Source organism: Neolamprologus brichardi, chromosome 8, assembly GCF_056152115.1.
Source record: "Neolamprologus brichardi isolate AB-2024 chromosome 8, ASM5615211v1, whole genome shotgun sequence".
NCBI classification, from domain to species: Eukaryota; Metazoa; Chordata; class Actinopteri; order Cichliformes; family Cichlidae; genus Neolamprologus; species Neolamprologus brichardi.
Window position 1 is genome coordinate 12,112,466 of NC_142111.1, and position 25,223 is coordinate 12,137,688.

Here is a 25,223-nt window from a genome sequence, read left to right on the forward strand (position 1 = left end):
CTATTTTGAAGAAAAAGTTTGCTGTACCCTTTACAAAATGCCTTGTTTGGATTAAATTTATCACACGTCTTGTTATAAAACATGCATCATATTTATTGCACGAGGCTGTAATAACCTTTACGTAACCTTTCTGTCCAAAGTTGTGTGTTTTTTCCGTCTGCCCAAGGTGTAGTTTTCTTCATATTTTCAACTTCCCTATAATGACACCCACACTTTGTGAATGTGCCAAAAGAAAAAGTATTTCCGATTATGAAATATGATTCCACTTTGTCTTGAAATAACGAGTGTAATCTATACGTCGCGACTTTTTAAAAAAATAGAATTACGACTTTAAACTAAAAATTTCGACTTTATTCTCAAAATGATCGATAATGTATTTTTTTCTCAATGTCGCATTAATACTCCGTTGTACTTCAGTGAAATTATTGCGGAGAGATAAAGACCAACTCACATGTCACATGGAGGCGGTGTCCAGCCAGCTGCAGGATGCACTGAGGGAATAAAAAGAGGGAGGGTGAGGTGAGCTGCATCTGAAAACAGGCTGAACGGAGGCACAGGTGCATCAAAGGTAAGACACTGTGCTGCTCAGGTGAAGTGGTCAGAAGCAAGAATTAGGCTACAGTTAGAACCCTGCATTTGTTGCATTCTTTTCTCTATTAACTGCAGCATTTGAAATTTTAGCATTAGTTAATTTTTAGAATTGAATGGTGAAAGTTTTTATATAGGTAAATTTGTCATTCCATACAGTAACATGTTAATTAATAAATTCATTCATTTATTTCTGTGTTTTACATTTTTTAAAAGTATTTTAATTTAATTTAATGCATTTTTTAAATATGTGCGATTCTAAACAATGTGGCGTTTTGCTCTTTTCAGATGGAGTGGTTTAAAGTTGTTGCGTTTGTTGTGTGCGTCCTACCCACCGCTCACTGCGCATCGGACGCTATAGGTGTGTATTCACTTAAGAGCTTTTTGTCTACATAAGGGAATCTGAATGTCCTGTTTTAACCCCATCTTTTTTTCATCCAGTCTGGTGTTATCACCTCCCATCCTGCAGTAAGTACCCAATATCTCCATTATCTATTCCATGTTGCCCACTGGGTGACCGCTCTCCGGTGACTTTATGTGCCCTTTCTTCTTATAGATGACAAAACCTGGCCAACAATTTCCCCCCAGTATTGCAACGGCAGCCGACAGTCACCCATTAACATCGTCTCAGCATCAGCCACACCGAACAACAACCTGACTAAATTCACTTTTGTAAAGTATGACGACACCTCCGCAATGACATCCATAGAAAATACTGGCGACACAGGTAAGCACCGGGTGTATGGCTACAAAAGTGTCATCTCGTGTTTTTTAGATAATAATAATAGTAATAATAATTTGACAAAGAAAAAAAAGACAACATGTCTTACTTGGATTTCAGCGCCCCCCTCTTCTCTACAATTAAACTGCCTTGGACCTGAACATTTCTTCTTACTTCTTTCAGGTTATGTGCAACTTCACCATGTTTTTGTTTTTCCTCCTTCTTCCAGTCAAAGTGACCTTTAAGAGCGGAGTTAAGATTTCAGGAGGGGACCTGTCCGAGCAATACGACAGCCTGCAGTTTCACTTGCACTGGGGTAACGGCTCCTCTGTGCCCGGCTCAGAGCACACAGTGGATGGAAAGCGCTATCCTATGGAGGTACAGATTTTTTTAACGTTTATTTTGTACTTTTATCTTGTACATATTAAATTGTAAAAAATAAATAAATAAAATAAACAAACAAACATCTGTATGATCTTTACGAATTTATGAATTTTCCCAGCTGCATATTGTGAACAGCAAGTCATCCTACAATGGGAATACAAGTCTAGCTGTCAAAGACTCCACCGGACTCGCTGCTCTTGGTTTCTTCATTGAGGTGAGAGAAGCCGCGCACGAGATGATTTAATGCCTGTTGTGTTATCCTGTTTTGGAATCACTGCATTGTCATTGTTGTGTGTGCCTGTGTGTGTGTGTGTGTGTGTGTGTGTGTGTGTGTGTGTGTGTGTGTGTGTGTGTGTGTGTGTGTGTGTGTGTGTGTGTTTGGGTGGGGGGGGGGTTCGTTGGTATTATGTTTACACATCTTAGATGGGTATGACAATGTAAAAGAAACTTTTTTTGCAGGTAATGCCAGGCAACTCAACTGGCCAGCCACAGAGCTGGCGCAATTTGACCTCTTACTTGGCCAACATCACACAAAAAGGTAACATTTTTGGTAACCCCCCCCCCCCCCCCCACACACACACACACCAAAACAAACAAACAAACAACCTCCTCTCCTGTTTCTGCCTCTAAATTCTGTAATTTATAGTTCCTTCATGTTGTTTCTGTCCTCAGGCCAGAAAGTTTCCATTGCTACCGGGTTTTCCCTGGACGACCTGCTCGTTGGTGTGGATCGCACTAAGTATTACCGCTACCTCGGATCCTTGACAACCCCAGCTTGTAATGAGGCGGTGGTCTGGACTGTTTTTAAGGAACCAATTAAAGTCAGTAAAGATCTGGTAGGTGTTATTTCATTTCTAACTTGTGTCTCCTAATTGTCATTGCTGCAAGCACCAATGCCCTGTTAGTGGTTCATGGAGTTAACTGGAAACAAAATATGTCTCATGACCAGATTGACCTCTTCAGCACCACACTGTACTTCAACGACAGCATGTCACAACTCATGACAAACGTCTACAGAAGCCTGCAGCCTGCACAGAAAGTCTGGACTCAGAGCATCAAGGCCTCTGCCTCCACAACCTGCTTCTCCCTGGGCCTGCTGCTTCTCAGTCTGACATTGGGCTGGAGTTGGAGCTAAAATAGAAAGAGGACATTGTCAACAAACATGCCTCCCTTCAGCACATGTGTTCTTTCCCTATTTAATTAAAACTGACTTTTGCTGATTTCTAATGTAGCTCTTTATGTTTCACATAATCACGAAAAGTGCGAAGAATAATTTATTAAGGTGAGGGCTACTTATCTCTGCTATTCTTGATTATAGCTACCTGCTACAAAGCTTTAACCTGTTTAAAGATTTGCGTCTGTTTGCGTGCACCTCATGCTTGCAAAGTTTACTTTAACCTCCTAGGACCTGGCCTCCACATATGTGAACATCACATTTTGGGTTGTCTAGACCAAAATACTAAATTTTGCTCTACAAGGGCCTGATATCCATTCATGAGGACATTATACTGCCTCTGTTTTATGAAAATTTAAAACGAATATCCTCATATGTGGCTCTCATCAAAACTGTGACTTTCCTGGTCTTATTAAATGACAATTAAAATTATTCATGATTATTTTTGCAGTTTTACTGTCTTTTTTAATTCTTGGAAGTTTCTAGAACTTTTGAAATGATACATCGAGCGATCGTGGCTCAAGAGTTGGGAGTTCGCCTTGTAATCGGAAGGTTGCTGGTTCAAGCCCCGGCTTGGACAGTCTCAGTCGTTGTGTCCTTGGGCAAGACACTTCACCCGTTGCCTACTGGTGGTGGTCAGAGGGCCCAGTGGCGCCAGTGTCCGGCAGCCTCGCCTCTGTCAGTGCACCCCAGGGTGGCTGTAGCTTGCCATCACCTGTGTGTGAATGGGTGGATGACTGAATATGTAAAGCGCTTTGGGGTCCTTAAGGCGCTATATAAATACAGGCCATTTACCATTTACCATTTACATAGCTGGGTGGAGTCCTCATCTGCATTTGTTACACTTAACTAGGGCGAGCTGTCTGAGCTTTTGAGAGCTTTCTATTCTCTTTCACAAAAAGTGCTTAATGTGGGGGGGCTGGTTGACCTCTGATGACCTCTAGAAATTTTCTTGAATATCTTTAAAATGATAGCAGCACAAACAAAATTTTTGCAGCACAAACCAGCACAAACATAGCACAAACGTTTGATATCACTTTTGTTGGATTTGAAGAAGGTGGGGGGGGCAACTTCACTCACATCATTTACTGAACTTTTGGCTGAAATCACGCCTAAATATGGTGTGTTGGTGATTGCAATACATGTGTGCTGTCCTGAAAAACCATCCGCTAAGGACTTTAAAAGCCTTATTGACTCTTAATTTTGTGCAGTGCGTGTCTGGGCTCACACAGAAACGGGGAAACACTCTTGACATTTTTAAAGTGTCTGTTTCTAATGTGAAGATTTGTGACGCTGTTCGGATCTACATGCGTGTAACGACATTTGACATTTTCTCACCTGGGAACATTCTTAAACCTCACGCTCCTGTTCAGCAAGTTGTTCTTTGGTTTTCAACTTTCTTTGAAACAGTGTCGTTTGCATTGAGGCTGTGTCATGATAGATGATTTCCGCTCTTGGTTTCACTCCACTGGTCATACAGTGTTAGATGCTATGTTTTTATTAAAACCCAGGTAGCCAATACCTATTCTAGCCTTGGCTGGATGAAACAACAAGTGCAATTAGGTGCGCGTGTACAAAAGTGGAAGAAAGCTCCATGTTTCATTTCAAATTTTAAGGAATTCTGTTATCGCCATCAGACAGATGTGAAAGATGTCCAAAGGAAATATTTCTTAAAGATTCTTTGGTCAAACTGCAATAAGCCTCATATTGTTTAATACCATAGACACTGTCCTTGGTGTTCAACAGCCTGCCTGGATTGAACCTTCATTTAAGGCATGAGAAAACTTTCAATTTCTTTGTGGATAATGTGAGAGCAGCACTGTGTATTACCAGCCACACATGTTGCGGCAGCTCCCCTCTTGATCAGTCCTCTTGAAATATGACTGAATTTGTTGTGTGTAGACCAAAATGCAGACAAACGAAGGCGGGCCTGAACTAAAAAAAAACGCGAGCCTTTGTTATGACTGATGGAAAAACACAGGCAGAAGGAAACAAAAGTGGAGCTAGCAGTAAACTACATTGGAAAAACTAAAAGTAAACCTTGGACATGGGGAACATAGAACATGACACAAGACAAACATACAACCTGACAATAAACAAAGGAAAACTCTCACAAGAAATCCACATGGGGTGACGAAGGAAGTGGAAACACACGGGGAAAACAGCTGGGCAGAATGAATATAATGGCATAGGGGTAAGCAAAACTGAACACTGGCTGCAAGACTGTCAAAATAAAACAGAGAACATGCAGACTAAGACACAGTTGACTCTGGGTCCGGGGGGAGAAACAGACATCGAAACAGAAGACATATCCATTGGGTATCCTTGTTGGCCTTCAGACAACAATTCTGACGGCTAAAGAACCAAATGGGACAGGCAAAAAAACAAAACAAAAAAAAACAAAAAAAAGAAACAGAAGACATGACTAGGACCTGGGAGATAAGGGAACGAGGGACACGGAGGGGAGAAAGGGAGCAAGTGAGAGCAAGGGACAGGGTTCCTACCTTTAAATATAGCCCCCCTTTTTCCTCTCCTGGCTTTATCTTTCTCCATCTCTGGGTGAGTTTAGCTCTCATTCTTTTCTCTTCTTATGAAATATAGCAGCTGGACCTTTAGCTAGCAACACGCTGTGTGACAAACTGCACACAAACAGTTTGTGTGCTTTCTATAGTCATGTGCAATACCACTGCTTTCCTTTCTGATAAAAAGTACAATTCAAGCAGCTATTGATGATACTGATCTGATAATGAACCATTTTAAATGTTCTACTGCCTAAATCTAGGCCAGCTGAATTTATATGAGGTGATCTCAGGAACACACATTACTCCAAGTTAAACTCATACAGCCATTTATGTCGGGGTGACCTAAAAGCTGGACACAAATGCAGCCTTCCAATGATCCAATGAATTTATTTACAGTAAATTTAAATAAGAGCTCAGAAAGCTCCAAAAAACAAATGCTGCCTTCCCATGGTCTTTCCTCCACATTCACACAGATCCCGAACAGGATTCAGAAAAGGAATCCAGCAGGCAAAGTACAAACAGTGCATTGAGGAGAACTTCCACAATAACTACCCACAAAATATGTGGAGATGCATCGGGAGCACAGCACACTGCAAACACAGCAACAGGTCAGCCATGATCCAACTTTTCCCAACACCTTGAACAGTTTCTTTGCATGCCCTGACAGCAACAGTGAGACTGTACATTGCCCCCGACTGGAGGAGCAGGGGTAGCTTCTCATTCTGCAGCTACACCAAGCGAGTTCCACTTAGGAGAATTGATATCAAAGCTGCAGGACCAGATAAGGTGTCAGGCAGGATTCTGAAGACATGCACTGACCAACTGGCAGGGTTTTTTCTGGACATCTGCAACCTGTCCCTTGCAGCATGCCACAGTCTCTGTGGACTGGCATCCTGTCCCCTTATCAGTGTTGTGGGTGGCCTCGAGCTTATCCAAGCTAACAAAGAGCAAAAGGCAGGGTACACCCTGTTCACCAACCTGTCACTGGGCTAACACAGAGGCAGACAACCATTCACAGCTATGTGAAATTTAGAATCATCAATTAACCTGACCCCACTGACTGCATGTCTTTTGACTGTGAGAGGAAGCCAGAGTCCCTGGGGAGAACACGCAAACTCCACACAGAAAGATGATGTAGGCAACAGAAATTCTTCTGTAGCCAGTTCCATCAGTATGTGTTGCAACAACAAGGCTGCAAAGGTCTTGAGAGAGCGTTTTACCCATCATACGATGTTTCTTGTGTGACACCTTGGTAATGAGACAACTCTTTATAGACCACCAATTAGGACTGAACTAGCTGAGATGAATTTGCACTAGTATCAGGATTTTTTTACAATTACTGATAGATTGCAGCTGGTGACATCATTTCCATGCCCTATTGCACCTCCCTTTGTTCATGATTTCCATTTTTTCAACTTTTTCCACTGTGTATTGTTTCATTATTACAAATTATATCAGAATAGAGGTTGTTGATTTCTCTGTCAAGCAGAAGTTCCTGATTTAAGCTTGTACATACTCACACCAAATGATCACTAGCCACCTACTGTTGAGAATTAGACAAAAGATTAATGCTGCAGAAATTCATTACTCTGCATTTTTGGTGCATAGAGTGGAAACATAAACATTTCGATTCTCTTAGTTCCAGGTCTGTGACCAAGTATTTCATGTTTTCCTGACACTTTTAGTGTTTTCTGGAATGAGGTTTAAGATCATTAGTTATTTTTGAGTGTATTATTTCATGCTTTTGAGTTTGTCCTATTCCAAGTTCTGTGTTTAGTTTAAGTTAGTTTCCTTTTGTGTACAGTATCTCCCTCTCTTTTGCTCTCTCTCTCCCTGCATTTCTGTCTCCATTTGTTGTGTCTCCTGTCTTTTTTTTTTTTTTTTTACAGTACCTCGTCTCATGTGAATTGTGCTTCAGTTTTCTTCTCCTGTCTCATAGTCTTATTTGCTCCAGCTGTGTTCCTGTGTATTTATTGTGTCCATCTCCCTTTGTTCCTGTTCTGACTTTCACCGTGTTTTGTACTTGTTCCTAGTGATCGGCAAAGCAAGGCTTCGTGAAACACCAAAATATTCAAAGCATTTGTGCTGAAATTGTTTCAAGGTGTGATACTGAATCTGAAATCCATCTCCACAGTTACACCTGCTGGCCAATTTGGCCATTGCCATATCTTGGTAATGCTCTTCTGTGAAACTGTGATACAGAAAAGCCCTGCACAATTCCAAGCAAAGTTACTTATTATGCCAGACTGTCAATAATTGTGATTAACACATGCTTGGGAGAAATCCCTGCATAAAGAAAGAAAAATATTGAGGCTGTTGTTGTCAGCAAAATCCTCCCTCTGTCAACGTTTGTGCTGGGCACAATAAATCAATTTATAAAGTAAAACATACAGAGAAAAGACTGCTGTGTTTCCTGTTATAACATCACAGTTTGGAGCATTTTTTGGGCAGGAATGTTGCACGTTCTCTCATATATATATCTTATTATATCTATATAATATCCAGTCGATTACACTTTTGATTACAATGTTTAAATCTTTGGATTATCCATGGCTCTTGGTCTTCGCAATCCACCGCAAAAAGAATAATGAAAGAGAAGTTATTATTTTCTTGTAATGCGTGTGTAAGAAATAGAAGCAGTCATATCCAAAACATTACTTCAGTCATTGCAAATGACTCTGGTTAGTAAAAAAAGTCCTGGTGCCAGCCAATGGCTACAAGCAGCGGGTACGTCACCTGCCAAATCTGGGTGGAAACACTGTGGTTTGGTCGTGGTCATGTGACCTGGGTGTTTTGAAACAAACTTCAGAGCAGTGTTTCAAAAAAGCTCTTTTGGATGCTTGGTTAATGGTTAAAATGGTTAAAATACTTCAAATGTAGTCATGTAGTAAGTATACACATGTTTCATATAAATATAGTCTATAACTTTATTTTCTTTAGCCCACATAATTAAACAAAAATTTCCAGCTTCCAAATCTGTCAAATGCTTTTTCTGCATCTAGAGACAATATTGTTCTTTCAGTGTTTTTACTACATGAGTAGCCTACCTTTTATGAAAGCGGCTTGATCAGGTTGTTTTAAGAAGGGGGTTATCTTCTCTATCTCTTTAATATCTTAAATCTCTTCTTTAATTAATAAGGGATATTGGACGATAGTTTGAGGGGAAATATAGGGTCTTTGGCTGGTTTTAGCATGAGACTGATATTGGCAGAATTCTTATTTGGTCGTAGTCTGCCATTTTCCTTGATTTCCTGCAATGTTCTGTGGAATATTCGTACCAGAATTGTCCAGAATTCTTTGTAGAATTCTGCTGGAAATCAATCTGGACATGGAGCCTTATTATTGAGGTTAGGGTTAGCAATCATGTATTAAATCTCCAGTTTTTACTTGGCAGAATGTTTTTTTATGTGTTGGTATTAAAGATACATGAGCACGATTACTGACAGCTGTAGGGTCTATCTCAGTGTCTTAAATGTCACTCAACAGTGAGCTGCTGACTAGGAAATAATCCAGATGAGAGTAGGAGTGATGGACATGTGAGAGGAAAGTATATTCTTTACGGTTGGGGTGAAGGAAGCACCATGCATCGCAAGGTCTGAAATCGCTCATGTGAGGTTTAATTATATTTGTGGATTCCCAGTTATCCTCAGTTCCTGCTGTATTGAGCATATACATTTCCTCATTTAGTCCAAAGTTGAGGTTGCCCCTAGGAACAAGTGCACAATCTAGGTGTTCAGAGAGTGCACTAAAAAAACATGGAAGTGTTCAACAACATTTGGGCCATGTACACTTACAATACATAGCTTTTTTGTTAAGTATAGATAATTTAATGATTAGGAATCTACCATCTGGATCTATAACTGTGTTGAGTACTGTAAAATATAAATAATGGAGTAATGGAGGGAAGACCCTCATTTACATTTAGGGGACAGGGGTGTAATTTTATAACACAAAGCTGAAAATATCTTTATTCCCGAATAAAACAAGCAACATTACACAATTTTAAGCATCTCAGTTGAATTTCACACATTTTCCAAAACATGATCATTTGAATGTTTTTTTTTCTGCTCAAGAAAATTGTAGTTGTCAGTTGGAACAGGTTTAATCTGAGCATGTTTCAAGTCCTGAAAAAGATTTTGCCTTTAGGTTTATTTCTGGGATCCTGTTTTGATGATCCTGACAACTAGGTAGAAACATTTTTATTTTGGTCAATTAGTCAAGGAGTGATGTAGTTTAGACACCACGAGCATTTTGGACATTTCCGGGCATCATTTTTATTAATAAAATGTAATGAAAGATTTAGAGCATCAAGACTACAAACGTGATCCTTGCTATTCAGCGGATTTTGCAGCTGCATCAGTCCCTGGACCTGGACTGTCTTCTTCATTTTCATTTATCATCCTTTTTGCTATTGCTGTATTTGCTCTTGAAAAATCCCAACTGGGAGTAAAAAAAACATAAAAATGCATCAGTCATGTGTTGCAATAAAAAGGAACGAAAATAACCAAGCTACATGAGTGAATATAATATTTTTTTTTAACTAGATGTTTTCTATACTAACTTTGTGAGGCTGTGACACTGACTGAAAAAAAAATCGAACTTACCTTATACAGGCCAGCAGTGAGTAAAGCTAGAAAAGCCAGCCCTCCCAGGAATCCTCCAATGATCTCTTTGGTGAAATTTGGCTGAGGATACACTTCTACCTCTGCTTCAATCTGACAGACAAGTTAATAGAAAGTGAATAAATTTAAACTATTATATAACTGAAACGAGAAAACAAGAGAAAGCAATTTCCAATCACCTTGCGAACAGGAGGATTACTGTTAGACCCTGATGCAAAATAGATGTACTGGTTTTTGTTGTACTCCAGAGTGGCTGTGCTGGTTAAGAGGAATTTGGCAGATTGAAGTCCAATCTAAGAAAAAAAAAAGTGAAATAAATTGGGGATAAATTAGGTGTTGCTTGATTTAACAAGGAATGATTTTATCAAAAGATTTAACAAGTTACTGCTACATAATCATCTGTAAAAATAAAAAATATTAATGAATAATTAAACATAAAATTCCTGTCAGTTACCTGCTCTATCCATCCTGAGCTGAGGTTGGCAGAGATTCCGTATGTCCTACTCTCCCGTATTCCCATGGATGTGCTGCACTTGAACAGTCTGCACTTGGCTACAGAGCAGTCCTGTGGGTCATTAAAAGAAGACTAAATGCAACACAAGTTTTGATCCAGTGTAATGTTAATTTTAACAATACACTTTGGTTAAATTTCAACAGGTAAAGGCAGAGGTATACGTACCACAACTTTATTTTTTTGTATTTCAGGAACAAAAACTTTCACAGATGGTTCTTCATCAATTCCTCTCTGACATTCTGCAATCTGAGATATATGTTTTATTTATATACGTTTGGTTTTATTTTAATTTCTCTAAACCCAATCATTCATACACAAGCATAGGTCATTTTTGAGTCTGTAACTATCAATTCTCAAACACATATTACCCTTAGACTGCTCAAATCCACCCAAATGTCTTTTTCACCAAGCTTCACTGGAACCCTGATCACCACAGTGAAATTAAGCACTCTGATATTGTTTGTAACCTAAAATTGAAAAACAAAAGTATAACCCAGCAGTATAGTTAGGTCTACATCATACAATGAACTTTTGAACTTAAGTCATATGCAGAAGTTGTATTTCACCTTGACCAATTGATGGACTGGTTTCTGCAAATCGTTCATCCCAAATGTAAAATTGTTGTAGCTGAGGGAGCTAAACAGGTATATTTGAAATATTAAATGCCATGTAAAAAAAATACACTTTTCCCCATTGCAGTTAGAAAAACACATACTTTTCAAATGTCATAAAAATGCTGTATTTCACATAAACCCATTTCATTTTGTAGAGTTCACTTGTTGTGGCATGCTCCTGATTTCCACTGAAAGAGAGAAAATAAATTATTTGTACTGTATCTATTGGACTATTGTTTTAATGAGGAGTACCTGTAGCAAAATGAACAGTACCTGCTGGCATTCACAGTGACAAAGATCTTCCTCTCAAGTTGACTGTTGGTGTCAATCCCATAGGAGACAATGAAGGAAGCCTTAATTGAATGAGAGAGATAAGAATGACTCCTATTTGTCTGTAAACTGCGTAAAAGTGAAAATAAAGGAGTGAGAAAAGATATTCTATACAGAGAAAAAGTATAAAGCTCACCTTAGTTTTGCTCTTGAAAATTGGCTTGTCAATAGTGCAGTCTGTCCTTCCTCGAAATAAACCATCTTCACTGTCCAAAGAGTTGCACTCAATTCTTCCCTTTATTAGAAACAAAATGACTGCTGGATGGATTGGAAGAGCAGCAGATCAGTGATGAACTGATACAGACTTGATCCTGGTGTCTTACCTGCTGAATGGTGAACTTCCTGTAGGAGAGTCCAGCTGGGTACGTGAGAATAACACGACTGTTGTAGGAGTTTTCTCCTCTGTTCTCCACTGTGACTGTAACATTCAAAAGCTCATCAATGCCCACTTTAACCTCTGAGGATCTGGTATTTTGAATGAGGATCAGAAGAAAGGGGGGAAAAATAAGACTGCTGCAACACAAAAGTTATTGAAGCGCCATCGTATTCAGCTTTGAGCCCAATGCTAACATGCTATTTTAAGATTTGTTTTCAGACTATTTGTCTTTATTCAGTAGCTTAACAATGAAGAGTAGACAGAAAAGAGGAAGACATGCATCAAAGGGCCACGGGTGCGATGTGGGAATATATTTTTACCTTTCGAATTTATTGATTTATGCTCAAATTTGCTGACGTAAAGAACCATTGAGGCTGTCATCAGTTTTTCTGGTTTTATTAACGGTACGTTATGGAAATTGGGGTGGGGGAGTTAAAGCTTTAACAAAGCACTTAAAATTTGTATTGAGGGGACATAAATTGGTGCAAAAGGGGATATTAAGGAGACATTCTTGTGATCTGTTTATGTAGGAAGATTCTCAGCAGATCAACTCACCTGGTGAAGTTGAAATCCACTTTCAGGTTATCAACACATTTGTTGTCAGTCCTGCAGTTAATCTCAAACCCCAACTGTGAAAGAGGACATGATGTAAAAAGCATATACTAAATATAATATTTACCGACAAAATAAAACATTGTTTAGGCGAATCAAATGTCATTTTTTTTATATTTATATTTTGAGGAAATCATCCTCATGCAGGATAGAGAATGTCTTGAGAAGGAGGATGGAACTTCCCACAGTAGTACATGGCTCTTTCTTGCTAGGTGTGGAGCTAACCCAGACCTTTTTGCTTAGCTCCTAGCTTGCCCCATTCATGAGGAACCTGGACTAGCAGCTACATCCAGGCATGGGAGGGTCAAATTCTTTCTGGCTATGGTGCCAGTAATGTGGCCTATAGTGACTATGAAGTAAAAAAGCCGCTCTCTGATCTGATACAAAGTACACATTCTTTCATTCTTTCTCACTTTTTGAGTCAAATGGAGACATTTACCACATCCTTTAGCAAGCACCAGCTAAGAGGTGTCTGGTGTTTGTTTTTTAAAGTTCACTTACTGGATAAATTGCTGTTGTTTGAGCTTGCTGGGAAAGACTTGGTCTGAGATTTGTGTTGGAGGGCAACCCATAAAACAAAAATTCAAGATAATTGGAAAGTTCATTAAGAGCATCTTCTGGACAGGCCTGCAAGCAGGGAGCAGTGTTAAGTTTAAATTCAGATTTGGTCGAGCCTTAAAAATAAAATTCATCAAACAAAATCTTTTGTTTGATGAATTGGTCAAAGTATTTTTATCTGATATTGTTGTTAGGCCTTACCTCAATAAGAAATTTTATAGTTGAACACTTTTTTCTTCTTAAGTCAATAATAACTGATCCGGACTCCTCTTGTTGTTTCCCACTGCTGTAAGCTCGGTTTTTTGGAGGCTTGCGAGTGGCATCCAGTGTTAAAGTATAATTAATCCTCACTTGAGCTGGAATAAATGAGTGTTTGATTTCAATGCTGCAAATGTACATTAATAAAAAAAATGTTAAATTGCTGGACAGTGGCTTTGTAGTTCAGAAAAAACAAGGAGAATGATGAACCTGTGTTGACTGTAGACAGTCTGCTCATAGTAAAGCAGATTTCAGCTGTGTTCTCCAATGGTTTTGAGCAGTCTACATTCTGAGTAGGAATTCGGTTTGGGCTGAATGACACGTCAGCTTCAACCAGTACTATGGGTCTTGATCTGGAGAGTAGGAAAACAAATGAGAACAAGATTTGGCTCTTTAAATAGTACCAAACTAAAAACTGCCCTTCAATTTTGGTCTTTTACCGTGAATTAGCATCAGTCAAATATTTGCTTTACCAACATTTCAAAGTTTTAGAACATTACCGCTTTTTTAAGATTATCACTCTTATGTTCCAGTGGTGCAACTTTATCATGGTAATAGCCTCACTAAATAAGAACAATTTGAAAATTATGGTCTTCTGAACTAACCGCCCTTTTTATGACATCTTCTGCTTTCGGGTAATGTATGCATTTGTTCATGTTTGTTAGGAAAAGGCTACTGTTATGCATTTCATATTTCATTTTGAGATTTGAATGAAACCCACAGGAGCTGTGCTTAATCAGCCATATTTATTGCGCCTTTAATCAGCAGAGCACTTCTTATCTTGTGGTAAGTCAATTCCAAAAATGCCAATGGTCTGTGAGGATTTTAAAACAAACCTTCATATAATGTAATAGCTGTATGTGATTAAAATTCAATAATCCCTTTTCATGAAAAACCTGATCATTTGTGACCAACTTAATATGCACTCTGCTTAGAATATTGAGCATACAAACTGACCGGAACTTTATACAATTAGTGTATTTATTAAGTTGGACCATCAACAAAGATTGTAGAATTACGACAGACAACAATAGTGCATGATTGGAGTATCTTGGACTTACCTCAGTAAGACTACCGTGCCCTTTGAACCCACCGCTAAATCAGGAAGTCCATCACCACTCTGGTCAAACGACGACTGACTGATTGACAGGCCAAAGAACTTTAGTCCCGACTCGACCTCAGAGCCAGTAATTCTCTGCATACATGGACATATTTTAATTAGCAAAAAAAAAAGCTGCAGATTGTTTAGATATTGGATTTACATGGTAGATGATATCAGTCATCTTGTGAGTTCTTTGATGCTGTGTACCTGTGAGTAAGTAGGACTGATTCTTTCGCCTCCTTCACTGTGGAATATGTAGATGCTGCCTTCACCATTATTCTCCAAAGGTGCTCCAACTGCCAAATCCCTGAATCCATCTGAGTTTAGATCAGGCAGCACAGCAAGAGAAGAGCCGAACCTTCCTTTCACAGCTGCATGTCCTCTTAGTACTAATGGATCATCAAAATTACACTCCACAATCTAAAAGGAGGAAAGTGAGAGTGTTTTTTATTAAATTAAAAAGTATACAAATAAACAGATTAATTCCATGGCAGTAGTTAAAATGCAATTTACCAAACCAGTTAATCTGCAAACATAAACTCTTCCCTCTCTATCAGGCTCCGTGTACATTGGGGCTGATATGAAGATTAGATCAGTGATGTCATCATTATTTATGTCCATGGCACACACCTCTGCCCCGAAATATTCACCAGTCTGATACTGTATAAGGAACAAATTATTAATGAAATGATTCATGTTTTCTTTAATCAAAAGTTTTTGTTTTAGGAAATAATTTATGTACAGTGTACAATGTAATTCAGATCGGTATTGCTGTAAGTACATACCTGTGATGAAAAGGGCTCAATCTTTTGGTTTTTCAAGTTTTCTCTGTTAACAGCGACCACCACTCCTCTGTGTTCATATCTTGGAGCACCAACAATTGTAAGTGTGCCATTTTTGGTTATAACAATTGCCATTGAGTAACCTAGAATTTAGGTAGTCAAAAGGGAAAGACTCCTTATTGTGCCTTTTTCCATTTTGCAAACTGACACACGTGTTTTGGTCAATTAATTGCAGTAGAGCTATACACACAAAGACAGATATATGAATTTAATTGTTAAAAACTACCAAGATAACTGTCAGGCTCCAAAGACACATCCTCATATGTTTTCACTTTCTGGCCCACTGTTGTGTATTGCACGTAGCCTCCCTTCCATTGGTTTGCACCAACAATAGACATTTGAATTCCCTACAGTGCAGACAGAAAATACATTTAAAATACAATTTACTTTGCATTTAAAATCTGGATGGTGTTCAGTTGTATAACTGTCTGTTTGCCTTTACGTCACAAAATGTGGCACACAGGAATCTCTCTTTCTATGACTAGACTGTCTAGTGAGTTTCAGGTGGTTTTAATTACCTCAGGCACATAAATTGCACTGAATCCCTCTTGAGACATTTCCATTTTCAGTGACTCTCCACTGCTTTGAGATCCTGTAACATAAAAAACAAGATGATAAAACACATAAAACAAATTTCACTTTGCAAATGTTGTAAATACAAATTCATTATACTTCAAGTAATAGTTTCAAATGTTTTTTTTTTTTTGCTATTTATTATAAACACAAAAATAAACTAGAAGGTAAAAAAGAGACACAATACAACATTTACAAGTTAATCCTTTCAATCCTTTCATTAGGTTTGAAGTGGCAATTAGTGTTCAGTTTCAATAATGTATAGTGATGAGATATTTTGCCATGACACAATAAAGTAATATAGTAAATAAAAAGGTTAATACAATGTATGTTATTTTAGTCAATCAGTAGGATAACAAACCAATAAAGGAAACAAAAATCTAGCAATAAATTCATGTTTGTACCTTCAATGGAGAAAATTTTCTCCTGCAGATTCTGTCTTATTATTTCAAGTGCGTTGAAGTTCTTCACTTGAAACACGTGTTTGTCTGAAGGAGACGATGCAATGGTGTGCAGTTCTCGTTTTGCTTCAGTTTTAGTAAATGCATTCCCCACCTAGGGTTGTTGGGAAATTATATTTGCATTGTTATGCTATGCAAAATGATTTGGTCCGTTTAATAAAATACAGTAATAAACTTAAGGTTTTCACCCCATTATAATATATCATTTACAGACAGGAATAATGCATTATTTGTTAGAAATATGTTTGGGTTCTGATTAGAGATGTACTGATCCGATATTGACATAAATTACTGGATCGGATATTGGAGAGAAATAAAAAAATATCAAAAAAGCACCTCAAAAAACTTGCAACACTGCGTAACTCGGCTCATAACCGTAGCACGGAGCAGTATGCATCATGTGATAGAGCAGCTGTGTGTATTTGTAGCCTCACTAGCAATCCGGTATTTCATCTCAGAGGAAGTTATCCCAGAGAGAAGTAAAGCAAGTGTGTAAGTTCATCTCTGAATGTTTATAAAGAATTCCCGCGTTAAGCTTAACAACCGATATATGGAGCAACTGCCTCTTCTCTCTCCCTCCCTCTCCTGCTGCTACTTCAATCATGAAACTGATCAATCATCAGCTGATCGGCTTTTCTGTCCGGAGTCCGTCTCTCTTGTTTGTTTATCGCCCACTTTGCACCAGAAAGAGGAAACCAGCGGCTGAACAACAGCAGCACGTTTAAGTTTGATAAGCTGTTGTTAGAATTTATTTAATATTACTTTCTACACCAGGATCTTTTTCTACACAGCTGACGGCTGGTAAATGTGCAGGGGCGGATCTAGCAAAGTTTAGCCAGGGGGGCCGATAGGGCATTAACAGGGAAAAGGTGGGGCACAAAGACATACTTTTCTTTCTTATTCTCATTTAAAATGTCTAGCTTTTAATAAAAAATCATCCGAATCTTACACCCAAAGTTTTAATCTGGTGTAAAATGTATAGAAGTCCATTACTGTATATAGTAACTATTAAGTCTAATATACCCTAGTAAGCTATAGTAATTTTTCCTTTGGGAAGGTACAATCTGTGCATTACATTACTTACGTTACATTTATTTAATTACTCTTGAAAAATAATAGATTTCTGTGCATTTTCTTTTCACACTGCATCAAATTAAAGTTGATTACGTCGATTAAGCATCACGAGGTGGAGGGTGGTTCCCTATTTTATTTTATTTTTTTGCTGGGAGTTTTAGAGCCCTATTAGTTAGGTTGCTTACTCTTTAAAATACCAGAATAGGGAGGATGGAGTAGGTTTAAGTTTATTAGATTGATCAGTATTGCTAAGCTATGAAATATTTTGGGTGCAGTGTATTTTTTGCATTAAGGTATAACAGAATAGCTTTAGTGTTTTTTTTTTTTTTACTTGAGTATGAACTTATACAAAAAGCAGTTTACAATTTATGTGTTATCGTGCCATCTCTAGTTCTGATACTACGCATGATTACATGCTCACTATAATTAAATACGGCTGTGCTGAGGTACATAATGCATTGGAAACCCCCTACTTACGCAATAATTTCATCTGGTAACAAAAACAGTGCATTAGAACCTTCACGGCATTGGTTCTGATGGTCAAGCAACTTCACACATTCTGCAAGCTTAAATAATGGAAGTACTTACCCCAATAGCAAATCGCACAATGTTTTTACTCTCTGCTAGCTGTGCTGCACTGTGCAGATGATTTCGATCATGGGATTGCCCATCGGTAATTACTATCAAGACCTTCTTCACATTTGGTCTGGAACCTCTTTGTGGTATGAAAACCTTTTCCCTGTTAAATGAAAAACAAAAATCTAATTTCAAAACATCTTGAGAATTATTGAGTATTATTTCAGCATGCATCATTCTTTTTCATATTACCTTTCGATGTAGATGGATTTTTGTACTAAGCAAATTTATTTATTGGAGTTGTTTTGTTTTGTTTTTTTCAAAATTAGCTTTGCAAGTATTTGAATTGAGCTTTTCTTGGGGCCATCTCACAATTAGTAGAATATCACCAAACACAAGTCTTTCATTGTCTCTTTCAAAAAGCCTGAACACATGGACCACAGTACAGAGTTGGGGAATAAATAATAATATCTTTGCATCCCTTACACAACATGTTTGATGGCCTTCGCTGTGTAAGTAGTTCCTCCTAGTTTACTAATTTCTTTGATGGTAGTATCCAGTGATGTAGATGATGAAAATTTTGTGCAGTAAAAATGAACCTGTGGTGAAGTAGAGAACTGGGAAACAGAAAACTAAAAATGAAGGGGAAAAAATATTTAAAACACGTAAAACAGCCATGTTTTGTGAAGTTAAATGGAAATAATAATGAAACTATTTTATGTGCGTGCTAGTATTTAAAGGATTACAGCACCTCACCTGTGTATCAATTGAAAGCAATGACTGGATTAGATCTTTCACAAACTTCTTCATTGTTTGAAAATCTCTAGAAGACACACTGATTGAACCATCCAACAGAAAGGCAATGTCTGCTTGGGGCGGGCACGCTTTCAAAATATAGATTCAAAATTAAATTAATTTTTAATGGGTTAATAGATGTTTTTAATGGTTTCAACATACTTTCAGTTATACAAATATAAAGTCACAATACAGTTTCAGTTGTGCTGAGATTTAGAGATTACACTATAAAATCGAATTAGTTACCAGAACTTAAAGCATTATGCAAACTTGTTTCCTCAAAAAACTAAGTAAAACCTACTTAAATAAGCTTTACTTATAGAATAGAACAGAAGAAATAGCTTTTTATTGTCATTGTACATGTATAATCCCAACTCTGCAGTTGTAAGTAAAAAAAATTGTAAAGACATCAGAAATAAATAGCAAACAGAAGAGATATACAAACTAGAGGAATATGTACAAAATAATAGAAAGGCACAAACATAAAAGATTTTGACACTATGATGAAGTATAAAATGCAAGTTGTTTTTTTTTTTAGGCAGGATTTTAATGATTTGGGGTATATTTTTCCAAGCTCCATGTACTGTTACCTTGAATAAAATCAGGTCTGGGTGTTCCAAATGTACTAGAGTGATCCATCTCAAAGCACACACCGTTGTACATGGTGATACTATTGCAGTCATTTGGAATGGTTGGCCCACACACCTGAGAGGAGAAAAAGTAAAGTTGTGATTAATACACTGAGTTGATTATTTCCATTTCCTTTAAGCAATAGTTTGCTCCATATAAAATCAACCAAATCTTAAAAAAAAAAAATACATTCAGCTTTTCACACAGCTTAAATGGTAAAAACCTGAATTACAAAAAAAAAGACCTTTAGGCCCAGTTTTATTAATTTTTATTCGTTTCAGCGTAAAGGTAAAGTTTTGTATGGCTTTATTAAATATTCTTTATTAAATATAAGTTATTGTAACTCAACCCCTCCCCACCAAAAAAATAATAAGGGAATGCCACAAACTCATGATTTATTTTCTAACTATAAGAAGACATCTGAGACGCTGAGGACAGAAGAATTTCATCCTCTGTGATTTTTAACAAAGCACTGGTAATGTCTGTAGTTCACCAACTCACCACAGTGTTTTGTGCCGTGGGATCACTTTTCATTGTTAAACCAAGCGACATGTTGACTGCAAAACCTGGTGCTGTAATGAAAGTATTCTACATTTGTTATAACACTCATAAAAAACTTTTGACAACTCTAAAGTACCACAATTAAAGAACTTTTTTCCTTTTTGACATGACAGCTATAACAACTGAAAAATTAAAAAGAATAATCTTAATAATTGGCTTTTCTTTGCTTGGTGTACTTCATCAGTAATATAATTTTTACTACATTACTGTTACATACTAAAATATTTGTTTTGGAAATCTACTCAAACTATGATTTGATTTAACCAATTTAATTCTGGGCTCGGATGTGGAAAGTCAAAGTTTCAGGACATCCTGTCAAGAGAAACAGTTACCTACCTACCTTCAAATTCAATATTTTGGCAATTTGGGGAGGAGGTGGTGCACGTATATATTTTCCCTCTTCCATTTTGTGAATACTGTTCAAGTGGTGCACTGATGAGCAAACTAAGGAAATAAATAACATAATAATGAGAATGATGTAAGTCTAGAGAGCAATAAGCTCAGAAATATTGTATGCTTGTTTAATTATTTCTGTTGGCCATAACAGAGATGTTTGTTCCAAAAATACAAAATACATAGCAGTTGCAAATCCACATTAAACATAATAATCCTTGTTCTGTCTTACTCTGATTGTCTTTGCACCACTTGGTAGCCAAAACCAGCAGCAGCACTCCTCAGGGTCTTCCAAGCCACAGGATCAATGTTGAAACAAAGTGCAGCATTTAATACTGAGAATTAAAGAAGAAAGAACGTCATAGTCTCATGTAATGGACGATTATGTAGTTATAGTTATCTATATATAAGGTATACAAGAAAATGTATACACTATGTGTCACTTTTTTTTTTTTTGTACTTCAATGGGTTTTGTTTATTTAATTTTGGATTACAACTAAAGAGCAACAAAGTCAGAAATTCTGATTTAAGTTCTGAACATAGTGAATTGGAGCAATATTCACTTAAAAAACAACCATACATACATTTGCTTTTCTAAAGAACTGAAGAAAAAAAGACAGTTAGATGTGGAATTCCATTTGCTTATAGATTTTATTTAGTGGAAACACAGCTTGCAGATTTAATTAAATGTCATTTGTATTTTCACTATTTGGAGATTATTATTAGAGAATAAAAGACTAAATCAGAAGGCACAAACCTGTCTTACCTGACAATAAAGTTGTAACACTTATTGTCCACTCCATTGTGTTACTCCCATGAAAAATAAATGACAGATGAGTGAAGTACTACTTCTGCTGAAAGCATCAGAGGAGATGAAACCAAAAATGCAGATATTATAGGGCGACTGATCAAAGCTAGGAGAGTCATTAGGAGGAAGTCTTATGTAGGAGGAGTTACAATGTTGACAGCACTGTGTTTGATAAGACAGTGCTGCTACTGTTAAGTGGTGTTACTTAATTTTGATCAAGTTCTTTAAGCATTACATTTTTCAGTAAACAACAATAATCCTTAAACAAGCCATTCTGTTTATTATATTAGTTTCTGGGCTCCCTGTTCCCTTCAACTGGAGTTGTGGAAAACTGGTTAATAGGCTGTCTTTCTTTCGGAGTGGTGAGGAAATCAGTGGAGAGATGCTGGTAGGTTTGTCTGGTCGTGGTTGGTTACCCCAGCTGTTAAGCTTAGGTTTGTCTTACAGGTAGTGTCTGTTACATGCCTCATGAGAGTTAATGGAGGAAAACTGTTCAGAAAGCACAAAGTTTTAGTAGCAAGAAGCAAGCCCTAGTTACCAACAGAGTGGCAACGTAGAGAACAATGGCACTAATCATCCAGTCAGCTCATGGGATTTGATCCTCAAATACCATAAACATGACAGGAGACAAAGTAGACGGAGAAAAAAGCAGGAACAAAACCCAAGCCTGTCCAACCATAACATAAATAACCAAATGAAACCTCCTATCTATTCGTTATCGTGAATATAGTTTCAGTTGTATGTATACAAAGCCTGACCTCCTCTGCACTCTCACTCAGTCATAAAATCTAATAATTTCCCTTTCAAAAAACCCCAAAGATGCACGTAGCATGAGTTGGTTGAATATCCCTGGATTCAATATGTGGGTACTTCATGTCTATGGGTGAAAAAGGTAAATGAAAGTAAATGTTCTATGCAGGTATCGAATGTGCACATTAAGTCAAAATTAAAGCCATTTACTTTAAATGTGTCGGCATAGCTCACTCATTGTATGCTCCAGTTTAGGATTAAGAAACAGTATTCAGTAATACTTTGAGCATCTAAAAATAATGTCAGAACCCTGCCTGGCTGCTAGATGACTAACAGTTGACTCTGCTACTTTTGACACCTTTTCATATCTGTATATGCTTACTAGTTCAAATTATGATCTTTCTCAGGAAGTCACCCTCTTTGTCTGCAAGTTCACCACCAGTAAAGTACACTTTTGTCAACATAACCTAACGCCCAATGATCCGAACACATCTGAGGTGCAAAGTTTCACTTTTTTTCAAGTCTCTCTGTGATTTCTTATGAACTGAGTGTGATAAATTGAAACAGATGTAGATTAGAGCAAGCCTGACTGTGCGAATGTATGACCTTTGCTAAGCTTGGAGTTTTACCCAATTTGAAAACACAGACTTGCAAAAGGGTCTTAGTTGACCATGGACCATGGTTATGACACTCACTAGTGTATATTACCCTTGTTTCTGGCTTTAGACAGTTACATTTACTTTATTTTATTTCCTTTTTATATTTTAAGTAATATTTTGTATTCATTTGTGACACTGAATATGTTTAAATGTTTAAACTCACACTCACCTCTTCAGATTTCATGCAATTCTTATGTCTCATTTTCTAAAACTGTGTATATAATACCTAATATATACATTTTATGACTGACTTTACTCTGCTTCTAGAAGTGGGAGCTGGCTCAGGGTTACAGTTCCCTACGCTGAACATAACCTCACTTGGAGCAGGTTGTGTTCAGATTTGCGATTTAAAATCTTCACATTTTCACTGATTTGTTTATTTACAGCATGTTTTAAGTATAATACAGATTATGTATTGTAAATTGGCTTACAATTTTTGCATAAGTAAACCACAATTTATGTATAAGTTTTTAGTACTTTATTGGTACGGCCTATAAGGTACCAATAAGCTAGACTGGAGCCACAACACCGATGCTCTTTAGAGAGAGCAGACTCTACCTGCTGAGGTGACTGAGGTCATTTGGAGTCCAGGGAGCGCTTTTAAAGACCTTCTATGACTCTGTGTTGGCATCTATCATTTTTTACAGTGTTGTATGTTGGCGCAGCAGTTTATCGGCAGCTGAGAGGATGAGGTTGGATAAACTCACTAGGAAGGCCAGCTCTATTCTGGGATGCACCCTGGACTCAGTGCAGTTGGTGGGAGACAGAAGGACTCTGGCCAAAATAACATCAGAGTCTCCCACCCCATGCATGGAAATGTTGCTGAACTGCAGAGCTCCTTCAGTGACAGACTGCTGCATCCCAGATGCATGAAGGAGCGTTTCCGCAGGTCCTTCGTCCCTGCAGCTGCCAGACTATACAATCAGAACTGCTCCCAACAAACATAGATGTCACATCAGCGCTGTAACTTGGCACTATTTTATCAACCAATTCACACTATAACCAGGGTTTGCCTCTTATCTGTATTTAATTTTATTTAATTTTATTTAATTTTAATAATTGTACAGTACTCTGTTTTTGGTAACCATCGTCCTTGATGCAAATATGTAAAAATTGCGTATTTCTGTTCTATGTCTTGTGTACTGTTTGTTTGTATATGTGTCTTTCTTGCTGCTGTTACAACCAAATTTCCCCTTGTGGGACAATTAAAGGATTATTCTATTCTATTAAAACTACTGAATTAAGTGCAAACTGTATGTCACATCGTCATTATTATTTTACTATTTTATTTTGTGTTATTTACAGATTTTAATAACCACATTATCATCATCCTATGACCTGAGTGTATGGAGATAGTGTGGTGTCAATTTAGACAAGAACAGCTCCAGTAAGAAGAAGAGAGCTGTCACTGGTAGGTCAGTGAGCTGGGACAGAGGGGTGCCACCTGGTGTCTGTTAGCTTAAAAGTACAAGAGTACAAGAGAACACACAGAAACTCAGCCCTAGAGGCATTTGAAAGGAAAAAGAATTTATAAGTGTTAACAGAATTACAGTGGACATGTTGTTGTGTCTGACTGTGGCACTCATAGGGATCACTTTTTGCAGAAGAAGAGTCATATGACCCATTAACTGTGAGTGTGCACAGAGCCTGAAGCAGAAAGCCAACAGAGAAAGTTGTAAACCACTATAATGATATCCTATTATCTCCAACTGAGATAATAAAAAAAAAACCTAACTGTGTTGAACTTCATTCATTGAAGAGGAAAAAATGCAAATGAAGAAATTACATCAAAGGTATTTTTAGATTATATGGGTTGACCTAATAATCACTGATCCCTGCTGATTTTGTACTGTATATTTTTTTTAATCAAAAATGTCCCTGTGCTCTGTGTATTTAGAAGACAGGTTTCAGGTCATACCAGACATTCATCAGATTGATCAGAAAGCACAAATTTATTTTGCTTTACAAGAATGATGACGCACTAATGATGGATTTCATTGTGTTACATCCATTAAAACTACATGTTTTTTTAAAAAAAATTGGGCAGAAGAGTGAGCTATTTCTTCTGCAGAAAGAAGAAGAAGTCAGAGGAGGTGCACAGGGTTACAGCTCAAAGCTAAGACAGTTGTTTAGAGAGCTCTTGTGTAGGAGGAGTTATAATGCTGAAATTGGATTTACTCAAAAACATTTAATCACTTTAAATTGAATTGTTTCCCTTAACAGTTTATATACAAACAAAGATGCCAATTTAAAAAAATGTCAACTTTTCTATTCCTACTGATACAAGAAAAATGTCAAAAACACTTATGTTATCTTTCAGATAAGCCTCTTGATGAAAGCGAAAGCTGAAAATTAAATTTTTATTTTTTCCCCTCACTCTGCACTCACCCAATCCCTGCTAGAACATTTAATTAAAAAAAATTAAAAGATTAAAAAATTTATTGTACTTTTAACATTTAAAAATATTAAATTTGTGAACTCTACATTGCTTGTCGATGACTAACTAGTTGACTATATGTGTTTTCCCTGTCACATCTGTGCATACTTATTTTTTTCACACTACAACATCTTGTCAGGAAGTCACCCTCTATTTCACAACCACTGACGAAGTGCACTTTTGCCACCACAACCTTACACCTGATGCTGTGAGCGTATCAGAGGCGCGAAGTTTCACTTTTTTTTAAGTCGTTTTTATGCTATGAGCTATCTGAGTGAGAGAAACTGAA

General features: G+C 37.4%; 1 protein-coding gene and 1 pseudogene across 2 annotated transcripts; one reads left to right on the forward strand and one right to left on the reverse strand.

Moving 5' to 3' along the window:
• Nucleotides 1-538: 538 nt before the first annotated feature.
• On the forward strand, nt 539-3,301 carry LOC102792136 (carbonic anhydrase 4-like). The gene is made up of 9 exons (XM_087845092.1): nt 539-568; nt 877-949; nt 1,030-1,056; nt 1,145-1,315; nt 1,539-1,687; nt 1,812-1,907; nt 2,153-2,231; nt 2,366-2,529; nt 2,643-3,301. The coding sequence occupies exons 2-9, from the start codon at nt 877-879 to the stop codon at nt 2,826-2,828; spliced, it is 945 nt and encodes a 314-aa protein (XP_087701218.1). The 5' UTR covers nt 539-568; the 3' UTR covers nt 2,829-3,301.
• A 6,419-nt stretch (nt 3,302-9,720) lies between these two features.
• On the reverse strand, nt 9,721-21,135 carry LOC102779602 (integrin alpha-M-like; annotated as a pseudogene). Its single transcript, XR_015719433.1, has 30 exons — nt 21,047-21,135; nt 20,513-20,615; nt 20,228-20,331; nt 19,828-19,898; nt 19,287-19,401; nt 18,658-18,785; nt 18,388-18,533; nt 17,914-18,064; nt 16,195-16,345; nt 15,736-15,809; nt 15,444-15,564; nt 15,161-15,300; nt 14,889-15,035; nt 14,583-14,795; nt 14,335-14,468; nt 13,484-13,626; nt 13,217-13,371; nt 12,959-13,084; nt 12,401-12,474; nt 11,793-11,934; nt 11,606-11,704; nt 11,413-11,492; nt 11,241-11,327; nt 11,092-11,161; nt 10,894-10,992; nt 10,691-10,771; nt 10,466-10,576; nt 10,191-10,304; nt 9,994-10,104; nt 9,721-9,829 (listed from the first exon to the last, which is right to left on the reverse strand). The product of XR_015719433.1 is annotated as an integrin alpha-M-like (transcript).
• Nucleotides 21,136-25,223: the final 4,088 nt, after the last annotated feature.

What these genes read in the sequence shown, in the direction of transcription:
- LOC102792136 (XM_087845092.1), top strand. Translation starts at nt 877, where the DNA reads ATGGAGTGGTTTAAAGTTGTTGCGTTTGTTGTGTGCGTCCTACCCACC. An exon ending in CTGCGCATCGGACGCTATAG is followed by an intron (nt 950 to 1,029) that starts GTGTGTATTCAC and finishes TTTTTCATCCAG; the next exon opens with TCTGGTGTTATCACCTCCCA. An exon ending in CTCTTGGTTTCTTCATTGAG is followed by an intron (nt 1,908 to 2,152) that starts GTGAGAGAAGCC and finishes CTTTTTTTGCAG; the next exon opens with GTAATGCCAGGCAACTCAAC.